Below are 19352 nucleotides of genomic sequence, written 5' to 3'. Positions count from 1 at the left end.
AGGCATTTCAGAACTGTAGGAGGGGTAAAGGCTTTAGACACGCGGGTCAAAGTTGTACAAAATGTAGGAAGGGAGACTCATCATGGGGACACGGATGGAACGACACGAGAAATATTTGAAACACGAATCTAAAGAGAATCTTGTAGGCGAGAACTCTACAGGAACCACAAGAGGGTAAAGGTCAAAGTACGATATAAGCTAGAGTGAAAGTGTTGTAAGGACCATGCAAGGTAGCAAAGACAGCAGCAATCATGGCGATCCTATAGACAGGATGCCAGTTTCAACATACAGGCTTAGGGTAGGAGTCGAACGAAAGGCACCAGAGCTGAGGCGCAACCCAGTATGGTGCAGAGCATCCAGACGGCAAAGAGTAAGAGAAACAGACAAGCAAGTGTGGCAAGCATAGTAAAGCTTAGACAGTACAAGAGGAATGTAAAGAGGAGCATGCACCTATCCACTCACCAAGACGTACTGTATGTAACAAGGCCTCGAAGTAGGTCAAGGACCTTAGAGCATTCAACTCTGAGGTAAGCAATATGGGGTGACCAAGAAAAACGAGTGTCAAAGATTAACCCCAAAAGCTTAGCAGAATCTTTGTACACAAGATGACCATAAAGTGACAAAAAGGGGCAAAGGAATGACCTGCTTCCGAGTAAGTCATGGCACAATTTTTAGTTGCAGAGAACTTTAAGCCATGATTGGTAGCCCAGGACAACACAGCATCAATCGCAAGTTAAAGCCGTCGTTGAAGGAAAGGCCAGTCATCACCCTGATAGTAAAGGGTAAGATCGACAGTGCTGAGAATCCTCAAGGGCCGTGACGAGGATTCGAACCTACGTTGACTTCGTGTAATGAAGCAAGGGCGAAGAGGTAGAACAGCCTATTGACATAGCTCGAGTGCATGGGGGAGTTGTGTAAAACCCTGGTCTGTCTCAGAGGTTGCAGGATCCAAGTAAGTTCAGTAGAATTTCTGGTTTCAACTCTTTTTGACCATGTCGTAGCTCAGTCGATTAAGGCACTGTCTGGGATGCTCTCGGACATATGTTCAAATCCTCGTCACGGCCTTTATGGATTTGTTAATTTGATGCATCACACTACTGTGATTTGTGTGTGTGTAGTGTAGTGTGCTGAGAAGATGCCAGAGGGATGGGAGGAAAGAAGACCATTGAGGGCAACAAGGAAAAGGTAGTGCTCAGAACACTACTTTGGGGTACACCTTTGTATTGCCAAAAAGAGGCAGAGAGAGCAGGACCAAGCCTCACTCTAAAAGAAACAACTAGAGAGGAAACTTTGTAGGAAGAGAGGGAGATTACCACGAAGGCCAAAAGAACGAGTTGGGACAGAATGTAGTATCTCCAGGTGGTGTCGTATGCCTTTTCCAGGTCAAAAAAGGACAGTAACAACGGAGGCCTTTGCAGCAAAAGCAGTACGAACATAGACCAAGTTCACAAAGATATCAGTTGTGCTGCGGCATTTGTGAAAGCCAAATTGAGAAATGGATGTGGTGGTGGTTGTGTTCCAAGTACCCCACCAGACAGACATTGACCATAAGCTCAAAGAGTTTGCAAATGCAACCTGTAAGGGCAATGGGGCAGAAGTCCTTAGGGCATGTCCCTAGAGACCCTGGTTTCTGAATATGAAGAACCACCACCTGGAACCAGTTTTCAGGAATTGGCGATGACTCCCAGATTTGGTTATACAGATTCGGTAAATACCAAAATGCACATGCGGGAGATGAAGCATCTCAATGAATGCCATCCAAGCCCACTGCTGTAGAACCTCAGAGGGCCAGGGCAGACTGAAGTTTGGGAGAGAGAGAGAGGGAGAGAGAAGGGATCGTTATAGGGAAACTGGAGATGGGTGCAAAAGTCTAGGGGGAGAGGATTCAAGAATGGGCTTATGATTAAGGAAAGAGGGAGACGAGAACGGGAGGAAACAGTCGAAAAGTCGGAACTTAGTTTAGTGGCAACTGCCACTGGATCCCCCACAATAGTACCACAGAGGTGAGGGATTGGGGAGACACCTGGAACAAATTTACCCGCTATCTTACAGATTTTCTTCCAGATCTGGGCCAAAGGAGTATTGGACGCAATCGTGGAGACGAGATTTCCAACTCTCACGTTTAGTTGTAAGGATGGTCCTAAAGGCCACTGCACTCGCCTTCCGAAATGAAATGAAAGCGGCAGCCATCTGCCGGCGTCAGTGTTACTTTTTGGATGCCTGCTTACAGCGGACAGCCCGAGCCCAGTCTGCATTTCACCAGGGAATGCATTTCCACATGCTCTGGGAGGTAGAGCGAGCAATAGAGTGGAGGGCAGCGCCAAATATGGTGTCATGAAAAAGGAGGGCTCAAGGGAGAGGTCGGGGAGAGTAGCATGTAGGGCGAAAAGGTTCCAGTCAGCCTTAGCAAACTGCCACTTAGGGAAAGAGAGGGGAAGATGAAAAGAGAAAAAGGTGATAAGGACGGGGAAATCGTCACTCATGAAGATCATCAAGAACCAGCCACGTGAAATCTAAGTAAATATGTTATTAAGCCGGAGATGTTTTCCAACCAATTGTTTTGGTGGCAAGAAGATGGTCACAATATATAAGCTATAAATCCCCCTCTCTCATTCTATCAAATTATGGCACCAAAAATTAAAAAAATTAGAGCAAAATAAATGTAACATTTATGGGAATGGTACCCACAATGGCATTTTGCACGGGTTAAGAGCATTTCCTAGTACACTGTCATAAAACAAGTTTTCAGAGTAGGCAACTTAAAGCTGTGTTTTGTAGCCCAAGACAAAATACTTTTTGAACACAAACTGCAGCCAGAGCTGAAGAATACAAATTTATACATCAAATACTGTAGTGAGATTGTCAATTTAAGATACAATCTATCTAAACCAGCAGCAGAGATTAAACCATTATGGACAAGGATAAGGAGGGACATGCTTAAAACTGCCCTGGGTAAACATCTTCACATTGGCAATAAGAGGCAAGAAAATGATTATAATGCAAACTGATGACAAATCTTTAAAGGAATAATTGCCTTGGTTAAAAAAAAAAAAAAAAAAAATAATGGGGCCAATGTATTATAATTCTAGGTAATAGTAGTACACTTTCATTTGATCAAAATTGATGACCATGAACGATTTACCCATAAAACAGTGTCAATGTAGTGTGACAAATGGAAACCAAGTTGGAAGTAACGAGTATTGCTCCAAAAACCACATGAAAGACATGGTTAACAAAAAAAAAAAAAAAAAAGTTAATATTCAGCAACTACCCGTGCCCTATATTTGGTTGCAAATGCTGTTTAACCATATGGGCTACATGTTAAAACAGTTTAATCATGTGACCCATAAGCAGTATGAAGCCTGCCACCTTTCTATATGCAGCCAAAGATGCACTCACCACATCCAACTAACACCATTAAGTTAAAAGTACTGCACATGTATTTTCAAAACGGGATGCCATTAGGTCCTGCAGTGGGCTTTTTTCTTCGGGCAATGTAACTAATACCAGTCATATGTAGTTGTTGCATTATAATTATGAAAGGCAGTTATCAGTGCCATATACTTCAATCATAATACCAGAAAAATTAATAAAGTACATCGGGTAGCACTTACCCAGAGAAACGGATATCTTTTGCAAATATAAGTCTAAAGAGTAGTTGCTGAAAGGGTCAGTGAATTATTAGAACCTTACCTTGTGATGGTTCCAAGGATCAACATTCCAGCAGCCCAGATGAAAGCATGCAGGTAAACAAAGAGTTTGTAAAATTGACACCAATAAAAGGAAAAACCAACTGATATCCAAGTTTTGCATTAATCCTGGACAAAGGTGTGTCAGACTACTAAATTACAGGGAAACTAGCTGCGAACAAAAACTACACAGTACTTTGAAAATTTCATTACATTCAAAATGTGTTCAGCAAAACATAAAATATGAATAATGTAATGGAGACGACGTCAGACAATAAATGTACACGAGCACAAAATCTCAATCACAGGCAGGCTGTTACTGATCTCTCAAAAGAAAATCAGAACCATCACAGACTTCATTATCACACAGATGTTCAATGGTTAAGTCAGGGAGTTGTTCAGAAGTGCTTAAATAAAATGAAGGATTCTAACATTTGCTGGAATCCGAACTTCTTCCAAGCTGGGCGTCTACGGCGAACAGCACGGCTAGTCTGAATTCCAACAAGGAATGCAATTGTTCCAAGCAGTAGGAAGTATAGCACGGGAAGCAGTGGAGCGCAGCATAATGCAAGGTTATCTGAAATAGAAGGAATTGAGGAACACACAGAAATGTGTAGTAAATAGAGGGGAAGTGTGTGTAAAGGGATTTCCAGTCTGCTGTCAAAATATCACATGGGTAGAGTGAGAGGTGGTTAATCATGTTAAATAGGGTAATATTTGATATATAAAAAACAAAGAAACCAACCATAGTTTAATTTTTGTATTTATTTATTCCCAAGGTTGACATGTGATGGATGGAGCAAGGAGGAGCTTCAGTGCTTCCAGTCACTCACCGTTTTTAACAACTTTCATAAGTGACCTTCATAATGTGTTCTCCTGCTTAAGCCATCCACTGCCTTACTTTGATCAAGTTTACCAGCACTCCAAATAATTGACACACATCTGAATAATATTGCTGCCTTCAACTATCTTAAATAAATTTTAATTTCTTGAGCAAAGTAATATTGTCACCGAGCAGCTGACCATCTTGTATAAAGCAACCATAATTTTTGAGCCTTTGTAGCAAGATAAGGAATGTCGTTGTTAAGAACATTGAATAACCGATCCTACAACAGGAACAAAAATACCCATCTTCGTATGCGGAAATGGAGGGAGTGGGGACACTGGGTTATAACACTGCAGATCTTGCAAAAATAATAAATTGAACTGTGAGTAAAATTTAATTTTAACAAATATGAGTACTGTAGTTATGAGCTTTACTATTTTCAGGGAAATGTAACTATTGACCATATAATATGATATTCTTTCTTTTTCCAATTGCTATGAACATAAGCAAAATTTTAACATCAACTACCTCAGAAATTAGAAAAACATCTGAAAGATATAAACTTTTATGTATAAAATCATTAAAGTAGTATCACCAAATGAGATGAAACATGCCCATCCTGGGGTGTAACACCTCATAATACTTGGCACAACTCGAATGCTTCATGTGGAAACAAACAATCCTGCCAATCCAGTGGAACTTATGAAAATGTTGCTGTTTCAGCCACATCAAGAGATGAACACTGTCCTACCACAGCTCTCCATCTTTCTCTTTTGATGGCACTTCAATGACCCGTGGCTTGTCAATGATGCGAGCAGTACGATTTCCTTTTTCTACAATACCAATAATCCATGCTTGGTAGCCTTCTTGTTTCTCAATGTCTTTACAATATGCAGCAGCCTGTTCACGAGGCAAGCAGATCAAAAGACCTCCAGACGTTTCAGCACTCAGCCCCTGATTAGAAAATAAATTAAATGTTCAGAATTTATTTAAAGACAATACCTCCATTGACATTCAGTTTATACACAACTTGGGTAACTTATTTACATAGCTAGTATTCCTTTAACGAAATAAAATGGCTGTGACTCGATCGAGTCAGGATTACTTTAGTAGCTAGAATGTGCGTTTATGATGGATTAAGAGCACTGTTTATGTTTTAATGTTAACACTTTCGTTCCTTAGGGACAGAGATTATGTCCAAAATTAAAATATTTGTTAAAATTAAAGTTTTTATCCGATCTTTATGGGACTGGTTTTAAAATGTGCGCCAACGTCTTCCCATTCTACTGCAAACAGAGGTGAAGATTGAAGTGAGAAACTTGAAAAAGAGTAAATACATTTGTGAGCAGGTGTTGCGGGTGTGCCAATGGGTGCTCACTCACAGGTAACGCTTGACCAACTTTCGACTTTGCTGTGGGTGGGGCACGCTGGGCTTTTGGACCTTGTATGCATATATCTGTTGGGAATTCTATTACGAACATTTTGATACCAAAATGAAAGACAGCATGAGAATTGAGGTGACAGAAGTGAAAAGAGTACACACATTTCAGTGTTGCCTCACTCTTGCGGGAAACACCCGGGCCACCTTGGAGTAGTATGGGGCACACACGCCCAGAACGCAAAAGTGTTCATATCTCGATTTGGTAGGTAGTGACATCTTAAGTACTAAGAGTGAAGACATTAGCTACTACAACCTTAACACTTACGTTCAGGGAGTGTACGCCCCAGACTACCTCAAAGTAGCCCGGGCATTTCCCGCGAGAGCGTGGCAACACTGAAATGTGCATACTCTCAAGTTTTATCACCTCAATTTTAGTTGTATGTCATTCATTTTGATATCAAAATGTTCGCAATAGAATTCCCTACAGGAGTACATGCATACAAGATCCAAAAGCCCGGCATGCCACCCGCGCCAAACTCAGAAATCGGCCGAGTGTTGACCATGAGCGAGCAAGAGCAATAAAATGTGTACACACTTTTGTCACGTCAATTCTCGTGCTATGACCCATTTGGGTATCAATTTGTACGCAATAGAATTCCCTACAGAGATATATGCATATATGGTCCAAAAGCCCAGCGCGCCCCACTTGCAGCAAAGCCGAAAGTCAGCCAAGCATTATCCGTGAGCGAGCACCCATTGGCACATCCGCAACACCTGCTCACAAATATATTTACTCTTTCACGTTTCTCACGTTAATGTTCACCTCAGTTTGCAATAGAATGGGAAAACGTTTGCACAAATTTTAAAACCAGTCCCATAAAGATCGGATAAAAACTTAAATTTTAACAAATATTTAAATTTTGGACATCACCTACGTCCCTATCTTGAGATGATTTCGTTTTTTTTTTTTTTTTTTTTTTTTTTTTTTTTTTTTTTTTTTTTTTTTTTTTTTAGTGTCCCCGCGGCCCGGTCCTCCACCCCCAGGAAGCAGCCCGTGACAGCTGACTAACACCCAGGTACCTATTTAACTGCTAGGTAACAGGGGCATAGGGTGACAAACTCTACCCATTGTTTCTCGCCGGCGCCTGGGATCGAACCCAGGATCACAAGTCCCGCGTGCTGTCCGCTCGGCTCCCCTAAGGAACATCCGCAGAGTTATTTGTGGACATCATCTGTCTCTAAGCAACGAAAGTGTTAAGAACACAATTTAAAAGTTGTGCTAATAAAGAAGGTGATAATTTTAACAACCAGAACCAAGGAAATGGACATAGTAACAAAATATTATGCATGTTCGAATAAAAAGCAGCAATAAAACAGTTGTTCTGAAATTAGATGAAATGCACATGATTAATAAAATTTTTTTTTTTTTTTTAAATATCACTTAACCCTTAAACAGCGTAACACACACATATACGATTGAGGGTCTAGTGCACGATTTTAAATGCCCCATGAGGGATAGGGGCAGCTATAGTCCAGTCAAGGCCAATAGTAAACAGATGCAATCTTGAAAAAAAATTGTGGGTAACATATCCGGATGAGAGAGCCTCGGTGCTGAGTGAGAAACCAAGGCTGGCACACACAGCATGAGCTAACAGCACTGCTGTTCAGCTTGTGAACACAGCATTGCCTAAAAAGTAACAATATATATGAACCTGCTATAATTTGGTGGTGATAGTATTAGAGAAGACCCCTGACTGATAAAAATTACGAAGATTCTGATAATAGCAGGATTGTGGTGATATTTAGCATTGTGCTCTATGGTTGGAGGAGTAATGTTTAGGGAGGGAGATGGCATCATCTTCTGACTGTGTGGCCACCTTTTATTGACTGGACTTATCACCAGCTTAGTGGTTCGCTATGAACTCAAATGTAGATACTTATATATAACGTGTGTATATAGAGTGTAATAACAACAATAGAAGTAGGGAGAAGCCATTTTGGTGAGGGAGGTGCGTCGTCTGCATGACATGTCATGTGTACTGGTGGCTACTATGGTCTTTGAGCACCATACCATCTTATTTGTACAGTTATGGTGAATAAAATGTGTAGATACTTATATATAAATAATGTATGTATATAGTGTAATACCACCACAAACAGTATTGTGGGAGGAGAAATATTAGTGCATCTAGCCTTGAACCAGTGAGGGATTCAGCCACCAGCTGACTGTGTGTAGCTACGTCTTATTGCCTGAACTCACCATACCAGCTTAGATGTACAGGTATGGTGAACAAAACATGTAGGCACTTGTATATAATGTCTGTATATAGTGAATAAAAGCAAAAACAGCATGGTGGGGAGGAGAATGTTGGCGAGCGAGGTGAGGAAGGGAGTGGCAGCCAGTGGCTGGCTGACTGGTGTGTCGCGGCCACTCCTCGTTGCTTTATGGCTCACCATACCAACTTAGTGCTTTGTTATGGTGACCAAAACATGCAGATACTTGTATATAACCTGTGTATATAGTGTAATAACAGCAAAACTGTTGTTTTATGAACATAACTGAATCACTAATTTGCACACCATAATTTTGAGTATCGCGATGGTTCACACATTTTATTATATAAATATATCACACTACACACACACACACTATTGAATAATATTACTGGAAAAACTTAAGGGTCCTCTGGTAGGTTAGGAGGGCAAGAAATTCTCCTAAAGTTTCAAAAGTCATGCAACCCGTTAATTGAAACTTTCCTCTCCTAACTTTTCCGAGTAAGCCGGAGGACTCGGACAGAAAATGGGACAGTACATCACTTATGTGAGCCGATTTCATTTCAAATTACATTTATTTTTAGCCACAGCGCGCATATGAGCGAAAAGCGACTATTTTTAAGAGGATGGGTTGTGTGATGATCTGTGATCTTGCAGTGTGGAAATATAATGGTCAGTGGAAGTGAAGACGATTTAATTTTCATAGTTTACTATCCTTTCTATGACTGTTTCCCACACCACTATGAAAGTACTGCATGACAATATATGCATCCTAAGACCTTGAGCCAGTAAATCAATTGGTCACTGAAGTATCAAAAAAAATATCTTACACAATACCTGCAACAGATGAAACATGTTGCCACATGCTTTAGCAACAGCAGCCATCTTGGCTATGATTGGGAGATTGTGGATAACAAACGAGACTTCATTTTTCTGATTCTTAGCCAAGTTTTGTGCATGACCCAGCAGACCAAATCCTGTTACATCTGTAGCACCATGAGCATTGTATTTGTGCATTAACCTAGCAGCTGAAATGGAGAAAGTAATGGTTAGAAATAGTGTTCTATTTCAATAACTTTAATGTCCTATATTCGAAGTAAGAAAATGGCAGTAAGCCAGACTGTTGGAAAGGTTATTTTTGTAATGTGCTGTTAAACAAAATTGTATATACAATGTAGTTATTATTTACCAACACATATCTAAAATACATTAATTTTAGAACATTATAAAAATTTTAATCATGGCATTATGCATTGGGGTGGAGCTAGAAATATTTTTACAACAAATCAAGTTAATTTCTGGTTGCATGACCTTTCCCCATTCCTTGTACATTCTTAATATTTCATCAGAAATTGTGTGCGACACTGCCATAAATATATAAACTCACTGTTACTGAAACATACTCTAAGCAATGCATTTATAAATAAAACACTTGTACCAGTTCTATTAAGGCGAGCCATTGAATCCATGGCTCTTTGGTAAGCTTTGCGGACATCCTCTTCTGACACAACCAACTTGATGCGGTTCCATCTCTCTGGCTGGTCCAACCACTGGTGTGCATTGACAGCAACTTGAGTTCCAAGAGGTTTGGTGAGTACCAGGACATCGCCGACTACAGCACAATCTGGCCTGAGAGAATAAAAACAATGTACTAAACCTATACTTTAAGGGCCACATTGAGAAAAAAAAAGTATAGTAACAATACAAACACACTCTACATCCTGGGATGGAGATCTGTATGCTCTCCAGAGATTACTTACTCCCTAAACTGGTACAAGTATCAAGTTAAATTAAAACTTATCTTCAAAAGTTCTTGGCACGTGTATAAATTGTATAGCAGAAAATTTTCAGAGGGCCTTTGACAAATTAGCAATCATACGAAGACAACACTAAATGTGGGAGAAACATTTTTGTTCAAAATATAAACGGTTTAAGACAAAGGCTCGGGTAAGTTCATAACATGATTATCACATACAGTACAGTATTGTCTTCCAGATATAATAAACAAGCTTGTAACAATGTACAGACTTACACAATAAATTCGTTGGGTTGACAGACGGTTGTAGCAACACCACCTATAGTACACCAAGGATTCATCACAGTTTGACCACCCGTTACAGAGGTGTTTGCTTCTAATGCAGCATCCTGGTAAACAAAAGTGTGCATTAACTAAATAAACCGAGTAATACTCAATTCTTGAGGCAGTAACAATATAAACTCTAGAGAAACTCAAAGAAACTCCTATTTATATCAAATTTATTTAAAAGCATAGTAAAGCAATATAGTGATCCATGTAACCAACATTTTTAGAAAACTGAAATGTTCAAACAATGTCTCCTGGTTATCTGACCCAATTGGACTGTCAGATAGTCCAAAGAGAGCAATTAAGTGGGAGATCATACAAAAAAGTCTGGTCTGGTTAATGCCTATCATTTTATATATTTATAGTCTACAGATTATTATCAACACAGTCCAGAAAATTTCCAGATTCAGAATCTTATCTAAATAGCATCATTCAATTTTATTTTATCAATGTTATTAGTGAATTTACAACAGCTGATGTTATCTAAAAGAACGGGAAGAGATATAGACTTTCAATCATCCTATACCATTTTCATGTGGTTTTGGTATTGGTCAGCTACATGTAAATGTAATGTAAAAGTCTTACCTTAAAGCCTCTCATCATGAGAGGAATAACAACATCTCTTTCTTTTTCAGTCATCTTGGTTGAGACTCCCAACAACATTAGCATATTGTCACAGTCTGTCACTCCCATAGCAAACAGGTCACTTAACACATTAGCGCAGGAAATTTTTCCTAAAAAGTATCAAATAAATCATATTATAACAAAACACAATAAATACTAAGCTTCTTAAAGGTTGAGAGTATTTATTACTCCATAAAACTATTCATTTACATTTTTTAATTAAAAGTGCTAGAAAGTTTATAGTAATACTGAAAGTAATGCTGTATATTATATTTTACACACACACACGACAAAGTGCTGGGAAGATGGGACTCAATGAGCGTAGTTCTCATCTTTGAACTACATTTACAGAATGTTGGACTTGTTACTAGGAGTACCTGGTAGCACCTACTTTTTTTTCTTTCCACATCCACTATTACCATCTTCCCATACTACCTTCATCTTCCATTCTAACATTTAATTTGCTAGATGAATTTGAGTGAGGAATTTTCTTTTAATTTAGCAAGATTCAAATTGGTAAAATTTGCTATTTAATGCAAAGGGAGAACATGGGATTCAACCCTGACTACTCTATGTGGATTCTGGCTGCCTACTTGGGAATGAATAAATACATAAATTATATATACTGTATATATATATATATTCATTGTAAAATACGTACAGGGTAGCCATGTGTATTACATAATTTTACAAGAGCTTTTAACCATCTTGGGGCCTTTAGTAGCAGAATATTGACGAGAGATGCAGAGAAAGTTCTATACACCCAGCCAATGAGAAACTGGAAGCAGGGGTAGGAGGAAGGCAGCTTGATCAAAAGAAACACATGGACGATCCGAGTAAACACACAGTCAACAGCAGGAAACAAAGAATTTCGAAGTTGGACAGAAGCGAAGAAGGAAGAACTAACAAGGAAGAAAAAGCAAAAATATACTAAAGGAACCCTAGAAGAATTGCTGCCATGCCCCAATAAAAAAAAAATTATACAGGTATATATATATATATATATATACACACACACACACACACACACACTGTATGGGCTCCCTTATCCGAATTCCTCTAAACTGAACATTTTGATTACCCAGCCAAAATCGCAGTCAGATCATTTTCTGCCAAACTTCATATTCAGACAGAAATCCGCATAACCAGAAGTTAGATTATGTAAATTTTCAAGAGCTTCACATTTCAAGATTGACAGTATCAGACAAGAAGATAAACTACAACAAGGCAAGCTAGTGTTTCTCTTTTAAATTACATTTTTTATTTGTAAAGTGTAGAAATTTGAAATGATGTTTGTGGTACAAAAAATTGTGAATATGGTAATTTTTGGACTTCTCTTTTAAGAATTCTGTTCATCTGGATATCTGGCTTATCCGGTATAACTAAGAAATAACTATCCGGAAATTATTATCCGGAAATAACTAAGATTTTAAACTGTATAAAACAAACTACCAGTATATATACTTGCCCATCATATAAGGATCATCAACCAAAGGATAGAAGAAATCTGTGGTTTGCACAAGGGAGAGACCACCGTGACGAAGAGGAGTTACGCTGGCATCCATACCAATTCCTAGAAACACACAAAAATAATAATGTTGAGGCAGGAATGACCAACAGTTATATCATATGCACTATATCTACAAGAATATATTTTTATATTCCATGGGGTTGAGAGTCAGGAAAAAAAAAAACCTAAGTAGCAGGAAAAATTTCATGATAAAGTACTCAAAATTACTTTCCATTAATTATGACTATTTTCATTAAATCTTCCATACTAGACCTATCCAACATCAAATAGAATCAGCAGTGAGGCACGTCAATGATTGGGCTAGTACAACTCAAACCGAACTTATTGGAATATAACTTGCCACTGAATTTTTAAGACAATAATACAGTGACTTGCAGAGTGCACTCTGGACACTGAACACGCATAGTAGTAACATCCAGAAAATAGTCAGTGATATTCGAATGAATATTTTAGCTGCTAAAGAAAACAGATTTGAAAGTAAACTTCTTTGGATATCATCACATATTGGCATCTCAAAGCATGACACTGTTTATATGCTTGCAAAGACAGCCTGTAGAAAACCAGTAGTAGAAATTGATAAGGGGCGTTTCATTAGCAGTGACAAAGAGAATACTTAAATATCCAATGAAAATCTTATTGACCTAACAATTCACAAAGACCTGAAAGTTGTAGCATTACAATAAATATCGTGAGACATTCACATATGGGACTAATAGGGCAAGAACTCGGCAATATGATGTTATAGTGGCCAGAATACACCTGGGATATAGACGTATCTAGCAGCTCTCTCAAAACCCAAATGTCGAATACACAACGTGTCAACGTTGTGAAAATGAAAACATGCACTGCCTTGAACATTATATTGTAGAATGTCCTATATTGACTGACTTTTGCTCTCCTGGGCTGAGGTATGCTGAACTCTGTAAATACTATAAGAATACTGAAACATTTGATATATTGGACTTGTACCCAAGATTGACCATATAATGTATCAATTATACAATGTATGTAATGTAAACCTGAGCTTGTAAAAGCATCTTAATCACCTTCGGTGGTTAAGTGCTTAATTAATAACACACTAGTTTTTACAGCAGCAATCTTACCTTGTCAGAGTAAGAGACAAATATGTATATACAGTATATGTATGCATGTGTATACAGGATATATGGATGCTAGTCAAAATTGCATTTCACCTTTGTAAATGCACATTAATGACTATAAAAAACATCAAACACTTTATGCAGGGCAGACAAATCTGTATTTATGTATGTAAGTTAGATTAGCATTTTAAAAACACTACAATCACCTTCTGTGGTTGATTATTCAATATATCCCTGAACTATATGTTTAACAGATCTCTCACCCTGTCCATGGAGGACAGAAGAAAATGTACTGTATATATGCTGCTTAGCATTGTAAACGTGTGGCCACATCTGTGGTAGAAAATATATTTATAAAAAAATTATATATTATACAATATGCGCGCACACACAGTATATAGCATTAGTACAACTATACTCTTTAACCACTGCACTGCGCCGTATGACAAATGCTGTTTTGAGTTGTCTTTTTTTTTAATTAGGCTATATTTTAATGATTTTTAAGGTTTTCATCACTGTTTTGAAATGAGAATAGTCGAATTTAGAAACATTGACATTAACTTTACCTGAACATTTATAAAAACAAAATTATGTCCTTATCAATTGCACTATGAAGTTTTTGCTAAAAACAGGTGCGCAGTGCAGGGGGTTAAAGCAACCAGTTTCACATTTAAAAAAAAAAAAAAAAAAAATTCTTATTCCACCATGGTACTGCAGATGAATAGTTTAGTTCTCCATGTGGGAGGAACCCTTAACCCAAGTTATGGGTTTCAATGCCAGTAGGCACCTGTGTGACCACAGAGAGGAGGCAATGCTTGTTGGCACCTGTTTGACCCCAGAAGGGTTTTGGTAGCAATGCCAGTGGGCACCAGTGTGACCTCAGAGGGGGAGGCAATGCCTGTGGGCACCTGTGTGACCCCAAAAGGGGAGGGGAGGCCAATGCCAGTGGGCACTGGTGTGACCCCAGAGAGGAGACAATGCCAGTGGGCACTTGCGACCAAATAAAGCCAGTGTAGAGCAAGGTGGGCTCCAAGAGAGGGGCCATGCATGGTGGTACATGTAGGCCCCAAAGGAGCAGTGCTCTGTGGCCCACGTGCGGGGGCCCCGAGGGAGAGCCTGAGCATGGTGGCCCATGTGCGGGGCCCCGGAGGGAGAGCCCGAGCATGGTGGCCCACGTGCGGGGGCCCCGAGGGAGAGCCTGAGCATGGTGGCCCACGTGCGGGGGCCCCGAGGGAGAGCCTGAGCATGGTGGCCCACGTGCGGGGGCCCCGAGGGAGAGCCTGAGCATGGTGGCCCACGTGCGGGGGCCCCGAGGGAGAGCCTGAGCATGGTGGCCCACGTGCGGGGGCCCCGAGGGAGAGCCCGAGCATGGTGGCCCACGTGCGGGGCCCGCTGGCAGACCTGCTCAACCCCGTTGAAACATCTTTTCCGCTAACAACGACAATGTGACCTATCCTGACACCATCTGTCGGTACACATGCTAATTTAATGAAATTATATTAAATACAGAGTAGGAATACTACTAACATTAAGATATTGCAGGTGAAAGGTGTCAATATAGGCGGGGTGTCGGGGTGTGGGAGCGTGTCATCTTGGCCCGGGGGGACCACTAATGAAAGTTCTAAGGCGATAAAGAGCTAATTACGTGATAATTAAGGACACCTAAGTGTTGGAGGCCGTAAATCGCAGTTTGACATTTGTTTAAGACGGGAGATTTGAAGTGTGGCGGGAGTGTTGCGGGGGGCGGGGTGGAGGGCCACTCACCAATGTGTGTGATGGGCATGTGCATGAAGTGTGCTGTGTGGTCGTGCTCGTGGCCCGTCCCATCGTCCTGCAGCCCCTCCAGCAGGCGCGTCAGCACCTCCTGGGGGACCTTGCACCCTCATCCTTTCAGGTCGGCGAATCGTGTCAGTCGGAAGTTAGCGTCCAACTCGTGGGCTACAGGATTGAACGGTCGTCGAATGGTGAGGGTTTGCGGCGTGGCCCCTAACTCGAGCTGCGCTGCCGCCGCTAGGGCGTCTTGCGGCACTTGTGTCGGCTCGATATACACTTCCATCACTGTCGCACTGTAGGGCTTTGAGCAGATGAGCGAGTCTGTCGCCTGGAGACGAGCCGGTACCCCTGCAGTTTCTCCGACACCCTCAAAATGGCGACTCCCCGACCACTGGATTCCGCCAGGTCCCGGATGATGCGCACCCCAATGGCGGGCGGTGATTGGTGGGTTGGGTGTGTGACGTCACGGCGGGGAGCGGCTCGTGTTGGGCTGGGGAGCGGGGAGGACAGCCGCCGCTGCAGGGATGGGGAAGCCAGACCTCTTACTCTGCCTCATATATCTCACAACAACACAATGTCATGCATAATCATCACTCTGGCCGTCAAGGCTGCGTATTCAACCTTGCCTGCTTTGGTTCTACTTAGACAACTTCGCTTTTTATTGCTCGTATAGCGACACAATAGTGGTGGTGCGATAAGATGTCGAACCTTGAGTTATACAAGATGATAATCGCTTCCTTCATGGATAATGTTGGATAACAATTCCCTTACTAGTATATTAAACATGACTGACTGTAGAGACTTGATACAAGATCAAAGGGAAAGATTAGATAACAGAGAGCCTCCAGAAAACAAATAATTTAACAGATTATGTGGTTTGTCAAATTTGCGTAATATTTAACAAATAAACATATCTGCTCTATATATATATATTTTTTACACGAACAGAGTGATTAAGGATATTCAGCACTCAAAATATTTGTTATCATTTTCATCTTTTTGCAAGTTTAATCTTTAAAAATAGACTGTCGAACATTTACCTCATCCATGTTTATTATACCAATATGTTCATTATCTTATGCAATTAAAACAGTTATTTTCAACATCTCCATAATTTTGTTACATATTTAATTTACAGACATCAAAGAATCTTCAAATCTGAAACATTTAAATAACTGTAATCCAAAGCTGCTAATGTTGCGTTAAGGATGAGAGAAGACTTAAACATTTCATAATTTCGCGCCACCACAACATACTGGCCCGCGTTACCGTTGTCATAGTTACGTATCTCAAACTGTCTCAACCTTGGAAGAAAAACATTCTTTTATTAATTTCAATTATAATGTTTATAGTATCTCTAAACCCTACAAAAATTTAAAAAAACTTGTGTGTTTTAATAAAATATTAATTTTTATTGATAATGGTGCTTGAAGAAGTATGTTATGTAAAAGAAAGACGAAGGAGAAGTCAGGATCAATTAAGACTTCGAGACGCAATGTTTATGGTTGTGAGGTGAAAGAGCGCGTTGTTCGTAGGGGAGTGTGGGGCGCAGGTCCCTCCCAAGTGTCACCCTGCCTGGCACTAGCAGACAGGCACTGTTGCTCTAGCACTCACTTGCGGCTACCACACGGGCTTCACCACCACAGCTGGCGCCACACTCCCTCCACACACGGCCCACGCCGGGCTCCTTTGCTCACTAGTAAGTGTTATTACCCAAATTGAAGGGGCAAGAAATAGAACACAGCGCGAGAATGAATCCTGGCGATTTAAATTAGTATTCATAAACTTATCTAGGCTTGAATCAACTTCTGATCATTGTGGTGATTATGGTAACAATGAGATTAGTTGTTTGTCATTAGTAAGCATATTGTTTCAACACGGTAGCTTAATTAGTACCTTTTTCTGTGGCGAAACTAGGCATTATGAAAAACATTGTCTTAATTGGTGTGCTTTGATTTGAATTACATAGAGCATATACACACCTGAGTCTTGAGGTAGATAAAGGCTTCAAGCTCAAGTTTTCCCACGTCTGCCCATGGTGTGCCTGGCACCCTTCTACCGCCAGCCGTGCACCACACACGAGTGTGGGGGACGTGGGGAGCATATGCAAATAAAAATCAAATGTAAATAGTGAACACAAATGCAAATTGCTTAGCTTAAAGGTAACTGGTTTCTTTTTAAACCTGGAGACTGTGCCTGAACCCTTTGTGTTATTCCGTGACACTTTTGCCACAGTCCGCGGCATGAGTATGGGATTTAATGTTAATTAAGCTGAACTATCTACTATTATAAACAGACTTACTGTAATGTTAATAAACTTTGCAACCTAGTCATCAGTCTGTATGCAGGCGATGAGTCACAATAACGTGGGTGAAGTAGTTTGACCAGACCACACACTAGAAGGTGAAGGGACGACGACGTTTCGGTCCGTCCTGGACCATTCTCAAGTTGATTAGTCTGTGTGTCCATGTAAAAGTCGTAATACATGTAATGTGGAACATATGACAAGACGCCAGCTTCTTATCCTTGTTGAGGCCACTAGGCGCATGAAAGACCACTGTATCATGTACTTTCTTGCATATTATAATTTTTGAACTAGCTTTAGATATAATGCTGCTTAATGTAACTAGACATAATAATAAAACATATGTGACACTTGTGACAAAAGTGATTGTGTACGTTTTCTTTAATTTTATGCCTCTGTTCACCTAATAGTGAATAGGTACCCGGAAGTTAGGCAACTATTGGGTATTGCATCCTGGGGAGGGCCAGTAATTAAATCTCGATATAAACCTAAAGTGTATGTTTATATGCCTAATATGTATGTACTTATATTATAAACACAGGGTTCCTATCTCCGACAGAACGAATGAAACATTTTAAAATCCATTTATATCATACAAGCATTACTTTCTAGCAAGGTATACTATTCATGGATTGCCTAAATGATTTCGATCTTATTAAGATACAATAATTTACTGTTGCTTATTCAGTTTTGCTGTGTGCTGTGTTACACACAGTGCCTCTAAGGAACTAGCTTCTGGTCGTTCAGATTTGTTACCAGCTTATCAGCTTCTCTCTCTCTCCTCCACCCCAACCACCCATGTAACCCTTAAACACTTAAAGTGGGCAGAAGGGTGAAGCATTAACATGGACAGACCCCCAACCCGAGTTGTAGAGATATAATCATATACATCGAATAGTTGGATGTTACTGTCCATCAGGGTAAATAATGTAATTAAATATAATTTGTATTGTCGGGCATATATATATATATATATATATATATATATATATATATATATATATATATATATATATATATATATATATATATGTATATATATATATATATATATATATATATATATATATATATATATATATATATATATATATATATGTATATATATATATATATATATATATATATATATATATATATATATATATATATATATATATATATATATATATATATAAAATATATCACAACACACACACTTTAGGCCCGTATGTAGGTCCTCTCCCAAGGTTGATCTACTGACCCTCCCCAAGATGCAACATTATAATAGTTGCCTAACTTTAGGGTACCTATTTACTACTAAGTGAACAAAGGCATTAGGTAAAAGGAAACGTGCACAACCATTTCCGTCCAGCCGGGATTCAAACCCGGGATCCCTGATTTTGAGTCGAGAACGAAGCCTACTGTGCTACCATGCATTCTTTAAGGGTTGTTAATTCACAACTATTTGTATTTGTGGCTTTCGTGATTTTATTGTGTGTATGTTCGAAGAGTTTGTTTCCCAATGTCGCGAGCAGGTAGCCTGTTAGGCTTTTAGAAAACTTCCCCCCCCCCCCCCGTTTCCCCTAGGCCATGCTAACCTTCCCCAGGATGCAACTCAGAATAGCTGCCAAACATCTAGGTATCTTTTTACTGCTAGAATATCGGTATCAAGTTAAAAGAAACATGCTTTGGCGTTTCTTTCTGCAGTGGGAATCGAAGCTGGAATCTTGTGGCTGTGACCTCTGTGGTGACAACTGCGCCACATGATGGTATGGGGGCTTTTT

The 19352-nt window shown here is 39.9% G+C and overlaps 1 protein-coding gene across 2 annotated transcripts; it reads right to left on the bottom strand.

The window, feature by feature from the left end:
- Positions 1 to 4126: 4126 nt before the first annotated feature.
- Positions 4127 to 15686, bottom strand: LOC138363093 (inactive selenide, water dikinase-like protein). Of its 2 annotated transcripts, XM_069322060.1 has the most exons (8): positions 15273 to 15685; positions 12346 to 12450; positions 10839 to 10987; positions 10203 to 10315; positions 9609 to 9799; positions 9008 to 9198; positions 5267 to 5469; positions 4127 to 4266 (listed from the first exon to the last, which is right to left on the bottom strand). In XM_069322060.1, coding segments are annotated over exons 1-8 (1245 nt in total). In that variant the 5' UTR covers positions 15565 to 15685; the 3' UTR covers positions 4127 to 4265. The 2 variants fall into 2 exon arrangements, with proteins under 2 accessions (XP_069178161.1, XP_069178160.1); XM_069322059.1 differs by lacking the exon at positions 4127 to 4266 and having other exon boundaries at positions 4440 to 5469; positions 15273 to 15686.
- Positions 15687 to 19352: the final 3666 nt, after the last annotated feature.

Source organism: Procambarus clarkii, chromosome 10 (assembly GCF_040958095.1).
Source record: "Procambarus clarkii isolate CNS0578487 chromosome 10, FALCON_Pclarkii_2.0, whole genome shotgun sequence".
In the NCBI taxonomy this organism is placed as follows: domain Eukaryota; kingdom Metazoa; phylum Arthropoda; class Malacostraca; order Decapoda; family Cambaridae; genus Procambarus; species Procambarus clarkii.
The sequence above is the reverse complement of the archived record's forward strand: the minus strand, read 5'-3'. Positions and strand labels throughout refer to the sequence as shown.